This window comes from Phalacrocorax aristotelis, chromosome 1 (assembly GCF_949628215.1).
Source record: "Phalacrocorax aristotelis chromosome 1, bGulAri2.1, whole genome shotgun sequence".
NCBI classification, from domain to species: domain Eukaryota; kingdom Metazoa; phylum Chordata; class Aves; order Suliformes; family Phalacrocoracidae; genus Phalacrocorax; species Phalacrocorax aristotelis.
In genome coordinates this window covers 5,002,579-5,021,212 of record NC_134276.1, presented here as the reverse complement: position 1 = coordinate 5,021,212, position 18,634 = coordinate 5,002,579, and the positions used below count along the sequence as shown (strand labels likewise).

At 41.9% G+C, this 18,634-nt stretch overlaps 1 protein-coding gene across 6 annotated transcripts in view; it reads left to right on the top strand.

Annotated features, from left to right (window-relative positions):
- TENM4 (teneurin transmembrane protein 4) overlaps positions 1 to 18,634 on the top strand; it is a 609,630-nt gene that overhangs the window by 413,255 nt on the left and 177,741 nt on the right. For all 6 annotated transcript variants that reach the window (XM_075076073.1, XM_075076149.1, XM_075076381.1 and 3 more), the window contains 2 exons: positions 9,686 to 9,856; positions 14,840 to 15,054. In XM_075076073.1, the coding sequence (XP_074932174.1) occupies positions 9,686 to 9,856; positions 14,840 to 15,054 (386 nt within the window). The remainder of the gene's footprint in view (positions 1 to 9,685; positions 9,857 to 14,839; positions 15,055 to 18,634) is intronic.

Here is an 18,634-nt window from a genome sequence, read left to right as displayed (position 1 = left end):
GCAGACAGCCATCTGAGCGATCAGCTCATGCATCACGTTCTACAACAATATTTAGATCTTAACCCTTAAACTGCGATACTAGATTTAAACTCTGATCCCACCTCTGCTGTGCTGGGTGATAGAAGACGACAGGTATTGCTTGTGACTTTTAAACAGCAAACTGTAATTTTTAGTCTTTAAGCAACCTATTGTATTGATTTGGGAAAGCAGGTTTTCTGACAATATCTGTAAAAGATAATAAGGAAGGAAGCATATGAGAGGTTGTTGATTTGCCTGTGTAAATTACACCCTTTTTAATTAGGGTCTCACAGTTTATATGTGTGTAATGAAACAGCATTTGTAAAATTATACTGTCCACAACAGACCAGCCCAGAATTTTAGTAATTGCAAAGCAAGGTAAGAGGCCCTCTGGTAGGGCTGCCTGTCCTCATTTCTCTAATTGAAGTGAGTACCCCAGTGGGAAAACCAGTATTTCTAATATTATATACACAAATTAAAACTCCATTTAGAGGTACAGTGGGACCATCTTATAATTGACTTTGATCTTGAAGAAATATCTCAGTAATATTTATAGGAATATGGTCTTTGCCAGAAAGGGCATCCAGAAGGGAAAATATTATTTTACTGAGAAAGGCCTGAGCATGTGTAACACCAAATTTACTAGAGTTGTGGGGGCTGACATAAGTTTCTCCGGTGCAGTAAGCTGCCTAATAGCAGCAATGAGTTGCCGAGGTCCGTCCTTCAGCTTCCTATTCTACTTTCACAACGGCGTAGAAGGGGAAGGAAATTACAGACTGTGTTGAAGCAGGCGGCTCCTTGGATAAGCCACACCACCTTTATGTCTCTTTTTACTGTAGGTTGACGCTTTAAAAAAATCCTCCTAAAAATACCCATTAAAATATTTAAATACACCCATTTAAAGCTGCATTTTCCCTTTCCTGCAGGAAATTACAAGCATCCAGCAAGCTACTATAGCACTGGAGGGGCCAGTGATCATCTATTAGCAGTTTGAATGGACAGGCAATCACTTGAAAGTCTTTGATCCCCAGGGGTAATTAGGAAGACATTGAATAGGAAGTGCTGACTCTTTGCATTGAACAAACATTGAGTTTAACTGCTCCGTTTTATAACGTGTCTTTCTAGTCACTTCCTTGAAGGTTTCAAAGAAATGTGATGCTTCAGCTGGAAGCTTTTTTTCTTCCCTATTAAGAGCAACTGGGAACTAAATTAAAATATAAAGTGTTCTCCTAAGAAGGAACTAATACTATTTGGTAGACCATCTGCTTCTATCTTGGAAATCTTTGATACAGCTCTTCAGTCAGGAGGGGTCAAAGAATAACTGGTTTGTGTCAAATCCAAGCAAGTAAATGCATTTGCAGCCAGGACTCTAGGCGATTACCACAGTACTTTCTTTTCCTGAGAGGCAGTTCCCATTCTGGTGGCAAAATTTTAAGAGGTAGGAAGCTCTCCATCATTTGAATTCCTCATTTGCACATGGTGAGGGAAGGAGGAAACCTGAATCGTCTCTGAATGAACCGCTTCTGGTTCTTGCATAGTCTGAGCTCTGAACGCGGAGAAATGGTCAGGGAGCGGGCAGGGTCCCAGGTGTTACTGGTTGTATCCCATAGCATGTGTCTATACTGAGCTGGCTGTGGAGGAACTTGCCTCTTACTTTAGGACATTTGAGGTCCTAAAGAAAAACCAGAAAAAACACAGTACATCTTCTTCTCTGTTTTATCATCTAAATCCTTCATCCTAATTAATCCCTTCACCCATAGATGGTGGATATGGACTCTCCAGCTCTCAGCATGAAGAGCTCGCAGCCCTGCCAAGCAGTGTCTTTATCCCCAGTCTGTGAAGAAGGCTTGTAAACCCTTTTTTCTCACTGAAGGGGGCCAGGAAGGGGAGTTTACAATAATGAGCATTACCCTAACTGTCCCTCCTTGTTCCTTTTTTCATTTTTCTAAACTATTGTCTTGTGTGAAATAAATCAACAGGCCAGGAAGCAGAGCCATGGGACCTCCCAGCTACAAGCTGGGAGTCTTCTCTTAAACGACATGTAATCAAGCTGCCTTTTGGGCTCCGTTCCTTTGTGACCTATTAATTTTACATTACATTACATTACAGCCCCGATCCACCTGGGTTCTGGAGAGTGCTGTGTGCAGGATTCTCCGCTCCCACACGGCTGCCGTCCTGTCCTGGTGTGTAAGCTCACATTCACCTGGGCAGAGGATGATTTCTGAAGTCAGGTTTTCGATTCCTTGAGTAAGAGCTTTAAGCACAGAAGGAAAGCATTTATGCTGAGGAAGTAATTTCAGACACTAGAAATGACCCAGAGCGCTGTGAGGAGTTTTTGGTCACAAGGTAACTGCCAAAGTCTACGCAAGAACTGGCCTTGCAGGCATCCCTCTCTCCTTGCCCCACAGTGGTTGGCTCAGTGACCCAGGTATGTAGGTGTAACCGGTGTGAATTCCTGATATTACAAGCCATAGGGGTCTGTACTCAGGATCCTAGATTTTAATTCCAGGCCTGCAAACCTGTTAGGTACTTGGGTATTAAATAACTGCAACACTCTGAGTGTCCCATGCCCTTAGATGATCAACACCTTGGATCCGTCTGGTCCAGGACTTGACCTTACAAACAAGGAGACCAGGTGCAATACACTGCAGCTGGGCTTGCTGCTTTTGCCCTCTTCTGACACCAGTAGGGCCATAGAACCACTTCAGTCCTCGACTCTTGCTGTGTTGGTGTGACCTGCCACGCTGGGACACAGAAGCCTTGTCCAACACTGAAATGGAACAGTGATGTAAGAGGAAAATGAACCCATTTATTTCTTTCTTTAATGTTTGTTTTACTGTTTCTATTCTCCTTAATCTTGTGTGCCTCTTCCTTGATTTATTGAAGATTGACAAACCAATGATTATTTCAGGCTGAAAGGCTCCTTTTCGTAACACTGAATGTCACAAAAATATGATTAATTCTGCAACAGTCAATTCTCCCACTTCTACAGAAATCATATAATTCCAGTGTAGAGTGAGACAGTTATCCAGATAATTACAGTCAAGTTTATTCCGGAGACAGGAGTGAAAGCAATACATTTACTTGAGTCAAAATTAGCTGTGAGTAATTTGGTGGTGGAATTCAGCTTTTTTTCAATTAGGAGAAAAAGCGAACCTCAGATCTCACTTTGGAGAGTGTGTTATTCTAAGTCTGACTGTTGAACCTGAAGGTGAAAGAGGAATATGTAACCACCACATATCTTATGCTTAATTCCACAAAGAGAGGGGAGAGCAAACAAACAAGCTATGTGTCTTTTCAACCACTGCCTCAGCTGCAGCTGGTTTTCCTATTCCAAGTCCCTCTGACTCTTTTCTTAGCTTTCCCTTGCTCCTTCCTAACCTTCTTCTTTTTCTCAGTTTCTCTCATTCTGCATTTTTCTCATCTTCCTCCCCTTTCTTTCTCGTTTTTATTTTTGTTCGTTCTGGCATCGGTGCCTCTCAGCTGTTCCTTCTCACCCCAACTTTTCCCATTTTCCCCTTTGCCCCATGCCACACCAGGGGGCTTTGGAAAACCATTCTTCCTACCAGGAGTGGTCCTTCAACTTGTGTTGGCTTTGGCTTTGCTGTCACCGGTGCAGTAAGGTGCTTTGACCAGCCAAGCTCTTCTCCAGGTCGAGCCAGCTACAGCTGAGCTGAGGAGGGTGGAGCGCCTGTGCAGAGAAGCCTGGCTTTTCCAAAGTTTGTGTGTTCCCCTGGGCTATTTGTGCAAAATTTACTGACAGCCTTCAATAAATATGCATTGAAAATATGGAGTATCCTTAGTGCGAAGAGACTGACTACGTTTTTCAAATGAGAAGCCCAAAAGACTTTCTGTCTTGCCTGCATGCCGCTTACTCTCTGCGCTTGCTGTAAATCCAGGCTGAGCACCATGCGCTCAGGTGGTGATGATTAACTTGTTTTTGTTGAGCTTCCAACAAGAGAAACTCTTTTTTTCATTGTTCAGGGAAAGATCAGTTGTTAACTATCAAGCAGTTGTTATTTAATCCATTCCTTAGCTTCTTTAGGAGCTTCGCCCGGGTGAGGAATCACCAGGCTCACGGCAGCAGTACCTGCACGACTCAGCTCGGAGAGGAGGGGCAGACGGCAGAGCCTGTGAGCCGCCGAGAGAACGCAGTTCACAAACACTGTCGAAGCAGCTGGTGGCTTCAGCCATAGCCTTAATTTCAAACATCGTAATTGATTGGTTTGGTTATTTATTACACTTAGCTTGCTGCTTTGGGCAAAGCAACAAGCTAATAAAGGGCCAGCAGTGTGTTTTTCAATTTTTTGCTGACTGGTGTGGTTTCTGGGGGTCTCATATGCTTCAGTAAGCATGTCTTGTCTTTTCTTCTCCCCGTGATCTATCACAATCATCTGCTTCTCTCTGCTAACTCCTTCACTCCATCAACCTGTCCCGAGAAATGTCCATTCTGATGACCATGTGAATTATTATCTTTGTTTGTCCTTTCTCATCCTAAATGCTGTACCAGTTTCTTTGTTCTCTACTCCGCTGAGTAAGTTGTTTTGACTTCAGCGTTTTGCTGTGTCACAAGCAAGCGGCAATAATACAAAGAAACCCAAAAGCCTGGCTCTCTTCAAAACAAACTTGGAAACAATGTTCCTCTTCATCTGGCTTGAAGTATCAGCTAACGATCCTTATGGGCTCCACAAACAGCTATGGAGTAGGAATAATGCAGCACAGAAAGAGAGAATGTGTTAAAACCAGAAGAATCATGATCCTGAACACTTGCTTCCACCAACAGGAACGTTGATTTATTTGGGTGGGTAAGTAGCTCAGCTGATGCTATACTGTTTATAAATTTGCTTTGCTAAAGCGAATCCGAGCCCAGAAAATGAACAGCCACATCACACTGCCGTGGCTGAAATGCGGAACTCGGCAAAGTAAGCAAATCCTGAAAGTTTGGCTTCCTTCTTTTCCCCATCGAGAAGGCGGCCAGAGGTGACATAGGACTGAGGATAAGGTAGTTTATTCTGCCACAGAAAATTCTGTTACCCACTCAGCAAGCTTCAGGGCACTCTGCTCACGCTTAGCTACAGTTAAAAGGTTGTGCAGGTCAAATATTTGATGTCAAAACGTGAGCGTAACGGGCCAGATGCCCCAGAAGCCGTTAAATCATCTAAGTTCTTGGTGCTGAAACAGCCCGGAGAGGACACATGCAGGGTTTCCCCTAAGTATTGTTTCCATTCCAAGTAAAGGCAGACAAAAGAGTTTTATTAGCCATGGGAAATATAACCAACGTTTCGGCAAAGAGCATGTCAGGAGGCTTCCTAGGCAGTGAAAGCTGCGTGGTGTCTTATAAAAGGGTACGCTTTAACGATTGTTAATTGCAGCGTGCTCTTTTAATACATGGGGAACCTTCAATATCTGAACATCTACTGAGCATTACGTCGGGGAGGGAGAGGGAGAAGGACATGGGGGCTTTGAGGAGTGCATTTGCTCTTTGTGAGGCACGTCTTACATCTAGCTGAGCAGAGAGAAAAAAAAAAAGCCAGAGAAAATGTCAACAGTGGGTTCAATTGACCCGGAGACTGAGAACATCAGGAATCGAAAACTATTTTTACAGCTTCACTTTGCTTTTAGGAACATTAACACTTCAAAGTATATGATTGTGCCTCTCATCCATGGTTCCAGGGTTTTTCCCTGATTGTGGTCTTACTATTTTTTTTCCCCAAAAGAACTTTGTGTCAATTTAGCACAAAACGAGGCTGATTTGTGCCTCTCCTAAAACCTTTAAACAACTCTGTGCATCAACAGTTTTACACATCCCACTGAGATTTAGGGACCCAAAACATCCACCGCTGTTACTACTTGACTTTTTAACATGAGTATGGCAGTTAGGGGGGGGAAGCTGAAGACTGTATCTTCCACCAGCTTCCCAATCAGACACTGGGTATTTGGAAGACCGTAATGATAAACACTTAATCAGGTGATTTCCTAATAACATAGCTGCTGCCAGAGTGTGTTCCCAAAGTAAATCAGACTCTTTGTTCTGGTTTCAGGAAGGCTTTTGTGGCTGTTACCTACCTGCAGCAGAACTTGCATGATGTCTGTTTGCCTTATGGGTGGGAATATTTCTAGGTTTTTATTTTGTGCTTAGAAACATCAACTCAGAAACCCTGAATAAGGCACTAGCTCCAAGCTTTTGCACTCCATTTTCTGAATTCTTTTTAAGCCACTCAGTAATCAAAATATCTCTGTGTTTCTCCGATTTTTGCACTTTTGTATGCATGGTACGCGCACATCTCATTCTCGTGGGTCATCACTGGACACCTTCTTACAGCCTCTCAATACTTAAAGGGGACTGTGAGAAAGATGGAGAGAGATGTTGTAACGGCCTGTAGTGACAGGACAAAGGCTGATGGTTTTAAATGAAAAGAGGGTAGATTCAGGTTAGATATAAGGAAAAAATTCTTTACTGTGAGGGTGGGGAGTCACTGGCCCAGGTTGCCCAGAGAAGCTGTGGATGCCCCATCCCTGGAAGTGTTCAAGGCCAGGCTGGATGGGGCAACCTGGTCTAGTGCAAGATGTCCCTGCTCATGGCAGGGGGGTGGACTGTATGACCTATAAGGGCCCCTCCCAACCCAAACCATCCTATGATTCTTTGATTCTATGATCTATGTGATGATGGGATCAATGTACACAAAAAGATTTTTAGTTTAGACAAAATCTATTAACCAAAGACAAAAGTTAATATATTAATGCAGGCCTTTTACCCCTCTGTGATTACACAGACAGTGTCTATGTTGCAGATGATTCTGTCATATTTTCCATGTTGGGATGCTGTAAGACACTTTGAAAATGGTGGATTTATTACATATATATATAAAAAATATACATATATAAAATTACATAATTATAGTCATTAGGAATGAATGGTGACATGGAACGGTTTATGTACTTGCTCAAGGGGATGGATAACATGCAGAAAAGCTGTGGCACTTCCAGGCTAACAGTTCTGTCCTTAGATTGGAGCAAGATTTTCCCCTCATTAGACATTTCCTCTCAGGTGTTTTTAAATGCATTTTGCATGCCCAGAAGAAATGTTCGTAGCCTTCCTACTACACCCAAACCAATGCTGACTTCTTCACTTTTATTTTCTTGCCATAAATAATGATCTACAACCAACAAACTTCTACAAAGGAGAGGAAGGGAAACAATATCCTTCTGGGGAAACAATGGCCTTTCAATGTGTTCCTAAGAGTTTGTGTGGCACTTAGGCTGTGATATCCAAAGGACAGAGCAATTCAAACGGTCTGGTGAAAAAAAACCCACTGTCTCAATTCCTGCCTGAACCAGTGGTGCCCAGTATAAGCTCGTGCAAGTCATTGTAATACAAGGCCACCTGGTAGGTGGAGTTGGGATTAAGCACCTGGGGCCAGCAGAGGCAGCCAGACTGCTTGCTGTCTAGGATCGCCTGAGTTTGGGGTGCGAACCGCATGGTTTTCATTCTGCGTTGAACTACAAACATCCATGTGGTTAAACATGGGAACTCGTACATGCTCAGAGCACCTAAGGCCCTGAGCTCTGAACAGCTCAGCGGGACTTGGGTAGCTCTCCGGTCCATGCAGAGGTCCAGCCTGGTGCCATTCTCAGGCAGTGTCCAGTACTGAGCTTAGCATGAAAACCACTGGCGGTGGGGGGTGTGGGAAATGCCTGTTAGGGCTTGTGGACCTGTGAGCACAAAGTTAAGTGAATTAACACACAATCGCATTTTAATGCCCAAACAAGCGAACTGAAGTCAGTCCTTTAATCTGCTGTAGTCTGTCCTTCCTGTGAAGGAGAAATAACAGATTCCTACCTGATGAAGTTTTATGAGGTTACTAGCAATGAAGTGCCCGGGCACTCTGATGATGAGGGCCATATAAACACCAAGAGATTATGCAAACAAAGCGATGCCAAATGCTTGATGCAAATTCCTTGCTTCTAGTCTGATTTCCTCTCTTCCCATGCACAGTTTCTCTGCCAAATAAATATGCTCCTTTCAGGTGAAAATACTGGCCACTCTGCCTGAAGTATCCTGGTTGAATTACCAGTTGTGTTGGTGGCATTCCTTCTTGGCATGTGTACCCATATAAAAATGTTCAAGGTTTGAACGGGTCTGCGGGAGACCCTCCTCGCTGTGTTTCCTTGCTGTCTGGGAGTTTCAGGAGAGTATTTCTAAACGTTAAGAATTCATTACAGACCCATTACCCGCTTAAATGGTAAAAGGAGAGTTTTGCTCTCATTGTGTTTTGCGATGTTGTAGTAGTGCAAAGACAAACTTATTCATGTTAGTAAATGATAGATGACCTAATTGACTCTGAAGTGGAAAAAAATCACCAATTTTGCTAAATCACCTAAACATGCTGTTTCTGGAGAACTACTCCAGTTACTTTTCAATCCTCTTGGAAAGGTTGTTCTTGACACACAGGTTTAAACAAACTAACCACTTGTCCCTGACAGTGTTTGCCAAGCTCAGATGTATCTTTGTGAATAAAATGAGAACTATAGGTGACGGAAATGCTCTATTTCTTTGCCAGTTTTGACTATTTTTGTTTATGTTAAATGGCCGTGATGCCGGTGCCATTGTACAGTTTCTTGGAGAAACTATAGTGTAAAATATCAAGGCGTTCCCTTAAAAAAGAAATGTCAATCCAAGTGTAGCAAATATCGGATCATTTAGCTGTGCAGAGCCTGAAGCTAAACTGGATACTGATTGAGTACGAAATGTTTGTGTTGGGGATGAAAGAACTGATATAGGAATCCACATTCTTTTACTTTATATTTTTCAAGAGGCAAGTATTAGTCGCATAAGCATATGATTTTCCATACTCCTCATACATGTGTTTGCTTTTTAAGTATTCTGTCTTGTTCCTTAACTTCACTTGTCTTTATGTAATGCCTTGAAATAGATTCACATGTGCACTGGATGACTTTGCATGGCCCAGAAACCTACAGAGAGCTCTGCCCTAATATCACACAAATCTGAATTGTGCCGCTTGTTTTCAGATCTTGAGGATGTATCTTTGATCTGAGTAGGAGAAGCTGAGTTGTACTAAGGAGCGCTCAGTCATAGTCAGTTGTGGTGCTGAGCGCCAAGGCACATGTGCAACATAGATCTTAAATTGCCTTAGTTTTTACTTGGTCTTATTAAGGGAAAACCATCGAAGATGTCTGTAAGAGCTTCTGTCTATAATTGGTGGGTTAAAAAAAAAAAAAGGAACCTATATAATACCCTATGAATACAGCAGAACGATTCAGAGAGCAGATTCCTGGGATTTCTTGGTATGTTGATAAATAATAGTCCTTGTATTTCTGTGTTCACTGCATTGTCACCCCAGCCTTGGGAGCTTTCTGAAACACTGTGCCTGGTTATTCTCTCATGCAGGCCATAGGTCAGGAGTGGTTCTACTGGAAGAAGCAGAGTGGATTGGTACAGGTGATCTAAAATGAGGTTATGTGGGTGGAAGGACCTAGGGAGCTAGTATGGTAGAAGCATCAGGGGCTGTATAATTGCATTGATCCCATTCTTGTCCTAAAGCAATGACCACTAAAGAGGCAATGGAGCGAGGGTTTAGAAAGTGCCCCTGTAGTTCTGAAACTCACCCGAACAGAAAAAGATGACTTTTCTCATTGCTCACCACAGCCATGCACCTGTTTGGCCTAAACTGGCACCTGCAGCCGATGGAAGGGCAGATGTATGAAATCACGGAAGACACAGCCAGCAGTTGGCCAGTGCCAACGGACGTCTCCTTATATCCTTCGGGGGGCACAGGGTTAGAGTTACCTGACAGGAAAGGCAAAGGAACCAGTGAAGGTATGGTTGGTGTGTGTCCATGTTGTGAGTCCTCTGTCTGCCTCTGAACTCCAGCCATCCAATCTCATGTTCCATAACCCTCAATGCTGCCATCATCAGGTGCTTTTCCCAGTCTTTCACATCTAGAACTAGTCGTCGTCGGTCTTTTTTCCGTATGTTTCTAAGTTTCATACCCTTCTAATGTCCACTAACGTGATACAACTGTGTGCATCCCTCACCACACATCTAAGGCATTCTCAAGGTGGAACCATCTGTGCCATATCTCACAGGCTACAGAAGGCCAGCATGAAAACCCTTCCTCGAGTGGCTGTTTTCATGGGAAAAAATATGTGTCTTGAAAATTAAATGATTCCTGGATCATTGGATCAAGTTTTCTCTATAGCAGTACAAAAATGTTTGGGTTTACCTACTCATTGTCACCTAGTACCACGTGTTTTGAGGACCAAAATATTTACTAAGAGCTATTACACTGTGAGTTTTGGCACTCCAGAGTTGGACATCTCTTTGCTGAAGTAGCCAGATAAAAAGCCCAGTCTCCACAAAGGATCACGATGTCAACAGCTTGCAATTTTAACTGAAATTAGAAGCAACTGACGGGTCGTCAGTCCAGCAGTGCATTATCCAGCAGGTTTCCATCTCACTGTGCCTTGTATAGAGTCAGCACTGCTGAAAGGACCTGTAAGCTCTGCAAGAGAGAGGTGTTTTATCCCTCCCAAGACTCAGCTGGAGAAATGAGAAATTCCCATTTTCAGAAAGCTGCTTTGTTTGTGTGTCAAGCTGCTTTATACGAGGTTAACAGTTTCCAGTAAAAATGAAGTAATTTTTGGTAGTTATTTTGGGGGAGGAGGTTTTGTGGGTAAGAGATAAGAAGCATGCTACTGTTCTGGCAACTCATTGAGCTCTAAAGTTTCCACACAGTTCCCTAAATTCTGGCTGAGAGCCAATGTTTACATGTTTAATTTAAATTATTTGTAACATTTTGTTCTTTAAGAGCTTATCTGTCTCTATTAATCCAAATAAAGGCCATAATTATGTGTGTTCCTTAAAACAGTGTATTTACTAGCAACTGATGGCTGACATCAAGTTCCCGCAAGGAAAAATCAGCTAAGCGGGTTATTCTCAGCAAACCTTACCAGGCAGTACAGCAAGCTGCAGATATCCCTGCTGTCGTATTCAAAAATACTTCATGACAGATCCTTTCCCCCCCCTCCCTAACTTGCCATATGTTTTATTTTTGAGGCATCTAGTTTTGATCTGTCTGTTTCCTTTTAAAAGTCAAAATGAAAATAAATGGATGTATCCGAAGCTGCCGTCCAAATCAAAGACCTCCGCTTGATTTCTTTTTCAGCCATGCTTACAGTGACATAATTAGAAGTTTTAATTGCTTCCAAAAAGCTCTGCTGAAAGAGAAATCTGGGAAATACCCTAGTTATGTCATTAAAAGACCCCTCAGGTTAGTGCTTCGTATAGATCTTAGGGAATTGGTAGGCTTTAGAGAATATCTTGTCCTGACTAAAAAAACACATCAAGACAAGATCTTTATTGCAGGACTAACACTGCCCAGCCTTAAAATGCACCTCTCTCCCCATCAGGTGACTCTGCAACTAATTCTCGGCTAGCAGCGTTGTGTGGCTGCCATTCTAAACCAGCGTGTTTGTGATTGAAAGTTATTACGAAATGGATTGCAAGATATTTGAAAGTTGTCTTGATCACAACAAAATAAGCTGGAATGTGTTAGAAGATCCTCACAGCTGATCTGAATGAATCATTACCAATGTCCTGCCAATTCTCAGTAACAGTCCTTCCTTCCCGTCTGTGGCTGTGCTCCAGCACCGCATTTACCTGTGTTTAAGCTCATCCCTGTTTAGCAAAGCACTTAATCACACGCTTACCTTTAAGCATGTAATTAACTGCAATTGAAGTCAGAGAAATGTAAGTGTGTTCTTAAGTGTTTTGATGAGTCAGGGTACCTTGCTGTCAAAAACACAAGCAGATTCAGCAAGGCCTGAAATGAAATAGTCCATTTTGATATCCAAATAAATTAGGAATAGTTGCTACGGCAGCTAAAGAGTTCACGGTAATGTGTGGAAAGAGCAAAGTAATTTGACAACCCAATTAAGAATTCAGACCTGAAGTTAATTTTAAGGAGTCAGATATTCTGATTAAAACCTAATTTCTGAGTAGAAGCTGAAATGGCTTTCTTACTGTACTTTCTTTACGAAGGATCCAGTCCATAGGGCCTGATCCTACTCCAGGTTAAAAACTGATGAAGCACGGATGGGTTTCAGGGGCTGAATTCAGCCTGGTGGAGACAGCCTTGCTTAGGACTTGTGTATCAGGATAAATGTCGACTGCTGGCAACACAACAGCTCTTAGGATATCAGCTTCTCAGACACACACCTGTCCACCAAGTGGAGACATAAACTTTGTAACCGTGTGTACAGACAGTTAATTCTGTGAAATTGTCTTTTGCAATCACAGAAGCATTTTTGCTGCCACGAGTGAGCGCTGCTCCCTGTACAGGCAGAATAGACGCTGCGCTCATTTTCTCCGAGCGACCTCTCGCATGGCACCATCTCTCGTACCACATTCTCACCGTCCCTGACTCACTCCGATGTACAGTTTTTATTAATGAACAATCAGAGCACAAATCAAATACATTAGGTTTGCATCTGAATTTCTAAGAATCTATAAAACATGTCAGTAGTAATCAGAAAAATGTATCCTTCATTTGAACCAAAAAGTGATGCCTTTAGCTCTTTTTTAATAGAATCCCAAATCTTTTCATCTTACAATAATGGAATAAGAAACTTTGCATGAAGACATGGGAACTGTTTCCTTTAATCCTGACAGTGTGAAAAGTAATTTATAGTATGGCAGATAAATATTAGCAATCCAGTTGATAAAGTAATCCCCTTCAGAATCAAGCTAGTTGATTTTCATGGCACAATTGTGCTCTATCAGCACAAAATGATTCGGAAAGAATGTCCATTTACCTAAGCTGCTGCTGATTATCTCTACTAATATATACTTTGACTAAAAAAGGATAAGACGTCAGCAGATTTTCCCCCTGTATTTATTTGAATGAGATGAACAAAGATAAATGAGGATCTTATAAAATTACCAATAGCTTTTTTTCTATGAGCATGTATATACCCTTTGCTTTCTAGACTGGGCTGGTATGCATAAAACTCCTGCCACAAGATAGCACAGAAATGAAACTTGCCATCAAGTCCTGCTCCAACACTGTCCTTAAGCAGCTGCCAACCTTAAATCAGGGGTTAGTCTTATTTGGACCAAAAGTTCTGCTAAAAAGTTTTAGCATTAAAAAAAAAAAAAAAGATTAAAAAAGATAAAAAAGATAAAAATTCTCCATCCTACAAAGAAACATCTTCAGAGACTTCTTCTTAACAGTTAATACGCATATAATTTCTAGATGTATTTTACAGAGGCAGCTAATGGTTTACATCCGTTTCTCTGGAGAGTTTATGTTGGGATGGTATACAGAGAAGTTTAAGGAAATATTATAATTAGTATTAAATAATAGTAAAGGAAATACTATAGTCTGAAACAATAAAATGAATGTTTTTTCTACTCATCACTTTTTCAACATGACAACTGAACTCTAAGACTGTTTGACTTGAATTCCCAATGGTGGGAAAAGATATTTTTGTTTCCTGTTTCTGAAATGTAGGTTCTGGAAGAAAAAAAATCTCACAATGTGATTTTCCTACAAAAGATTGTATGTTCCTGAAAGTTCCCTGCTCGTTTTGTTGGAATCGCTCGATCTGTGAAGCACAGAGTGCTGTAGCGGCACAGAAAAGAGATAACAGATTTATTTGCATTTCTAAAGTGCATAATTAGTCCTCGATGGTGCCATGGTGTTCTCCTTACTAAAGCCAAAATCTTCCAGGTGACGCTACTGCATACCTTTTAGCTAGAAGCGTCCTTACGTAGAGACTGTTTGCTGAGCAGGCGCCACTTCATCGTCCCTGTGCACGGCAGGTAAAGCTGTGGCCACTGCTCATAGCAAAGGCTGAAAAGGCACCACTCTCGCATTATATTTTTCCTTCTGCCCGTCGTTCCCTGGGCTTCCTTTAGGTCCAAATTTTTGGAAGCGGCCACCAGTTTGAGAACTGTGAGTGTACGAGTGTCCAACCTGGAATTTGTCAGACGTGTTTTCCGGGGATGCCGAGCTCCCTGCTGACTCCCTTGGACACTGCGGCGTGTACTGATTGCCAGCTGCATACCCAGGCTCTCCAGCCTGGTGGTCGCTTTAAGAAACAGATGCCTCCATTTGCTTGTCTTCTGAGAGAAGATGGATAACCATAACACACTTTAAAGATTGTATTGAAACCCAATTAAAACCTCTCATGTTTCTTAGTAGGTGTTACTCAAGTGCAGGGTATGATTTCCTTCATTTTTCTCTGTCTTTTTTTTTTCTTTATCTGTTTTTTGGACTGTTGAACAAATCCCGAATACTGTTACCACTGTCGAGAATTAATTGAATAGAGAAACATTTTCCTTTCCCCACTTAGGCATCGTTCATGCTGCTCTCCTCCACACTACCATTCCATTCTGTGACACATGTCTGCCTCACTCTTACTACACTTCTCTTTGCTAATTTAATGATGACTTCTCCGTCCGTGAACTTACATTCATTTAGGATATAATGTCAGATGATTTTTTCTTATCTTAAGAATGTAATTACACACTCTCCGATGTTAGAATTTAAACAAAAGGCCATTTCTCTCCAGGTTGATCTTCCCGTGTTCGTGTTTTCCAACAAAACAGTTACTGAAGCCAGGAATAACCCTGCCAGTTTTCCTCCCATAATCGTATGGATTGGCCAGACAAAGTACTCGGAAGATCTCAGGACACTAATAGACAGATTCTCAAGATCAGTGTCAGAGATACCAGTATGACTGGATTACTTTTAGGATCTGAGGCTAATCCAAGATTTTTGTTCCTGTGTTTTGGCAGGAAAGCCCAGTAGTTTCTTTCCAGACGACAGTTTTATAGACTCTGGAGAAATTGATGTTGGCAGACGAGCCACACAGAAGATCCCTCCTGGTACCTTTTGGAGATCTCAGGTGTTCATCGACCACCCGGTGCATCTGAAATTCAATGTGTCTTTAGGAAAGGCCGCCCTGGTTGGCATCTATGGCAGAAAAGGCCTCCCACCATCACATACACAGGTAACGGGACCTCATTTCAATTAAATAGTTGTCTGAAGTTGTACGATCTTATGGCTTATTGTTTTATTTCAGCTGTATCTTTCAAGCATTTGTTGCATGCTTGCAAGATGTTAAAGGTCATCTCTCCGGAGAAAGATTATCAAGTGACTATTGCAAAATTTATACACATTAACCTGGTGGGCTCTAGGCACAGGCAAAGCAGGCAGTTGCCTAAGGCAAGCTGCCAGAGCAGGAAAAGGGTTCTATGGGCTGGTGGTCGCTGAGGGTTTCAGCTAGTTGCTCCTGGCAGCATGTGATACCACCTCTCCATCCAGTGCCCCCTGCAGCAGCCGTCACACTCAAACTACATCAAAAAGAATCATCTCTTAAGCTGTCTCTTGTATCTCAGGAGTCCCTCCCTCTTTCATCCGCTGCCTGTCCCCTCTCATGGTAAAAGCAGCAAGACCCCAGTCTCTCACCCTCATGGGAGCAAGATCCGCTTTTGTCATCTGCGCTGAAATGCCGTGAGCCAACTCTTCACATTATGCATGTTGACTGTGAGATTAGACTGAGATAGGTCAGGGCCCAGCAATTGGTGTGTAACCAGAGAAAATAAAATTTTTACAGAAAGCCACTGGCTTGCTTAAGCAGAAATAAAGATACAGTCATTCTGTAGGACTAAAATGAAAGCAGTTGCTTTTCTTGACACACCTTGGCAAAAGCCATGTCAAGAAATCACCTTCTGGGAAAAGCTCTGAAGAATCATCCGTTTAAATAAGGATTTTGTACATTATTTTCTCTACTTTCCATTTCAGTTTCTAATCTGCTCTTAACTGGGTTGATTAATACATTAGGGCATAACTCTCACTGGCAATGCAGAGCATCTTACTCCCACTTGCATCAGCAAGTTATCAAAGTATTACCAAGTTTATATTAATGTACCTTACCCTTGCCCTCCACTATTAACTGAAAAGCCTACCAACCGATCAGCTCTTCGAGATTTATAGAAATACCCTGCCTTTATTTTCTTTTTGAACAAACAAATATGTTTGTTACAGTCTTTCTGGGTAATATGGTATTTTCTACATATTAACACACCTGCAACTTATTTATGTCAAAGAGGTGTCAAAAATCTACACTTGCTCTGCCTACTTTTCTGCAGAATTAAAATATTTTGATAGGATCAGCAGATCATAAATTCAGTGACACAGCAGTGCTGTTATTGCCCATTTTTAATCAGTCTCTTTTTACGGGGATTCAAGCATTTAAAACTTAAAACTCCTGTATTATTTAAATAAAGACTCAAGTCATGGTCACATATACCAACCGTAGATCAGAAGTCTGCATTAACTCTGATTTTACTTGTTTATTATCATTATTAATTTCTGTTGTGGAACAGGAGTTAGTATCGTAATAGTTTCAGTTGTTTTAATAACAAATGTAAAATTTAACACCTAAAACTCAAACCAAAATCTTTAAATGTAGCAAGGCGCTACACCCAACTGTAGCAATGTTTTAAGCAATTAAGAAGCCCACACAGAATCCCAGGCTGGTGGGGGTTGGAAGGGCCCTCTGGAGATCATCCCGTCCCACCCCCTGCTGGAGCAGGCACACCCGGAGCAGGGGCACAGGGCCGCGTCCAGGCGGGGGGTGAATGTCTCCAGGGATGGGACCCCACAGCCTCTCTGGGCAGCCTGTGCCCCTGCTCTGGCACCCGCACAGCAAAGGGGTTTCTCCTCATGCTCAGGTGGAACTTCCCATGTTCTAACATGTGCCATTGTTCCTGGTACCACTGGAGATAGTCCGGCCCATCCTCCTGACACCCACCCTTCAGATATTTATAGGCATTGATGAGACCCCCCTCAGCCTTCTCTCCTCCAGGCTGAACAAGCCCAGGTGTCTCAGCCTTTCCTCACGAGGGAGATGCTCCAGCCCCTGATCCCCTTGGCAGCTCTGCGCTGGCCTTGCTCCAGCAGTTCCCTGCCCTTCTTGCACTGGGGGGCCCAGAACTGGCCGCAGCCCTGCAGATGTGGCCTCACTGGGGCAGAGCAGAGGGGGAGGAGAACCTCCCTCGCCCTGCTGGCCACACTTCGCCATTGCTGCTGGTTTTTCTTTAACCTCATTTTTGTTGGGATATTCTGAGTTATTTTCAGTGTCAGGACCTTTCCCATTTAAAACAGCTTAGTTGCGTATCAGTTGAAGCCTCAGCTGAGACTGAGACCTTAAATGTGGGAGGTGGGACACGCCTGTCAATATTATGTGCTGGAGGAGGCAACGCACTTGCTCAGAGTCTTTCTGAGCGCTGCTTTTTGCGTAGCCACTGCTTGAGAGCTGCCAAGTATATAAAAAAATCATAATGTGGCCAAAAACCTTACCAGAAATGACCAGAGGGACATTTTTATTCAAACAATAAAAGTCATAGTACACTAATAGAAACAGATCCCCAAAGCATCCTGTTCTGAAGAAATAACGTAATGAAACTGCAGATTTTGAAACAATATTGATATATTACCTGTTAATATTTAATTTAGTTTTGAAATGATCCCTTTTCTTAGATTTATTGTTTTATAAACCTGCTGTCAGTTAAAACATTGTTCTCCTTCTGTATATTTTTATATGAAGTTTAATCCTTAATAATTAATCTCACCGTAGCTTAATAGCCTTCAGAGCCATTAAATAGGTAACCTGTTTTCTGTGTTGAAACTGTACACTTGTCTCTCATAGTCAGTACGTATTACACAAATCTCATCTTTTCTCTTGCATAATCCAGAGTATCTGCTGCACCCCATAAATCTGCCAAATGAGTTTTGTATTTCCAAATTTTGTAAGGAATTTCATAAACAAGACTTTGGCAAAATGTATGCTTAGAGCAGTGATACAATCTCCCCTGGAAGAATTGAATAAAGGGTCAACTTTTTCCCCCAGCCTATCTATTGAATGCAGTAGTAAAATTCTAGCTGATAACCAGATTTATTCTGTGTTAGATAATTAGATATTTCTTATGTTTAGATAATCCATCTTCTGTGGTGTGGGCCTTAACATAGTCTGTTCTTCCTCAGGATCTCTGAATTGATCCCAAGGCTGTAGACCCTTAGCGTATATTCCTGAATTTGGTAAAATGTTAGAAGTCATGTATTTATCCATGCTCAAACAACAAACTCTTCCAGATTCTCTTTGGGAAAATTTCTCTGTCTGTGGTGTCCTATCTTCTAGTCGAGGTTGCCAACAACCATCGATGCTAATAAGTAGGAAGAAAACGCAAGCTCCAAATTTCTGTAGTCTTCCAAACAGAGCCTGCAGAAGCCCAAACTAGTTTACTGTTACCTAAAGGTATTTCTTCTCATTCTTCTCAACAAATGAAAATAAAAGTGACACAATTTTATTATGGTCTATTAGATTTAATCTTCCTAGAGCAAATAATTTTCTAAACTGTTTTTAACTTAGGCCAAACTTTGTTAAATTACAAATACTAGGGATTAGCCATCACAGCCCATGGGAGGCATTTTTCCATTTGTACAATATTAATTTATTAACATGGTGTTTTATCTATTATTTCCTTGCTTGCAATAACTATTTGCATGTTGAAAATCTCTGAATGTAT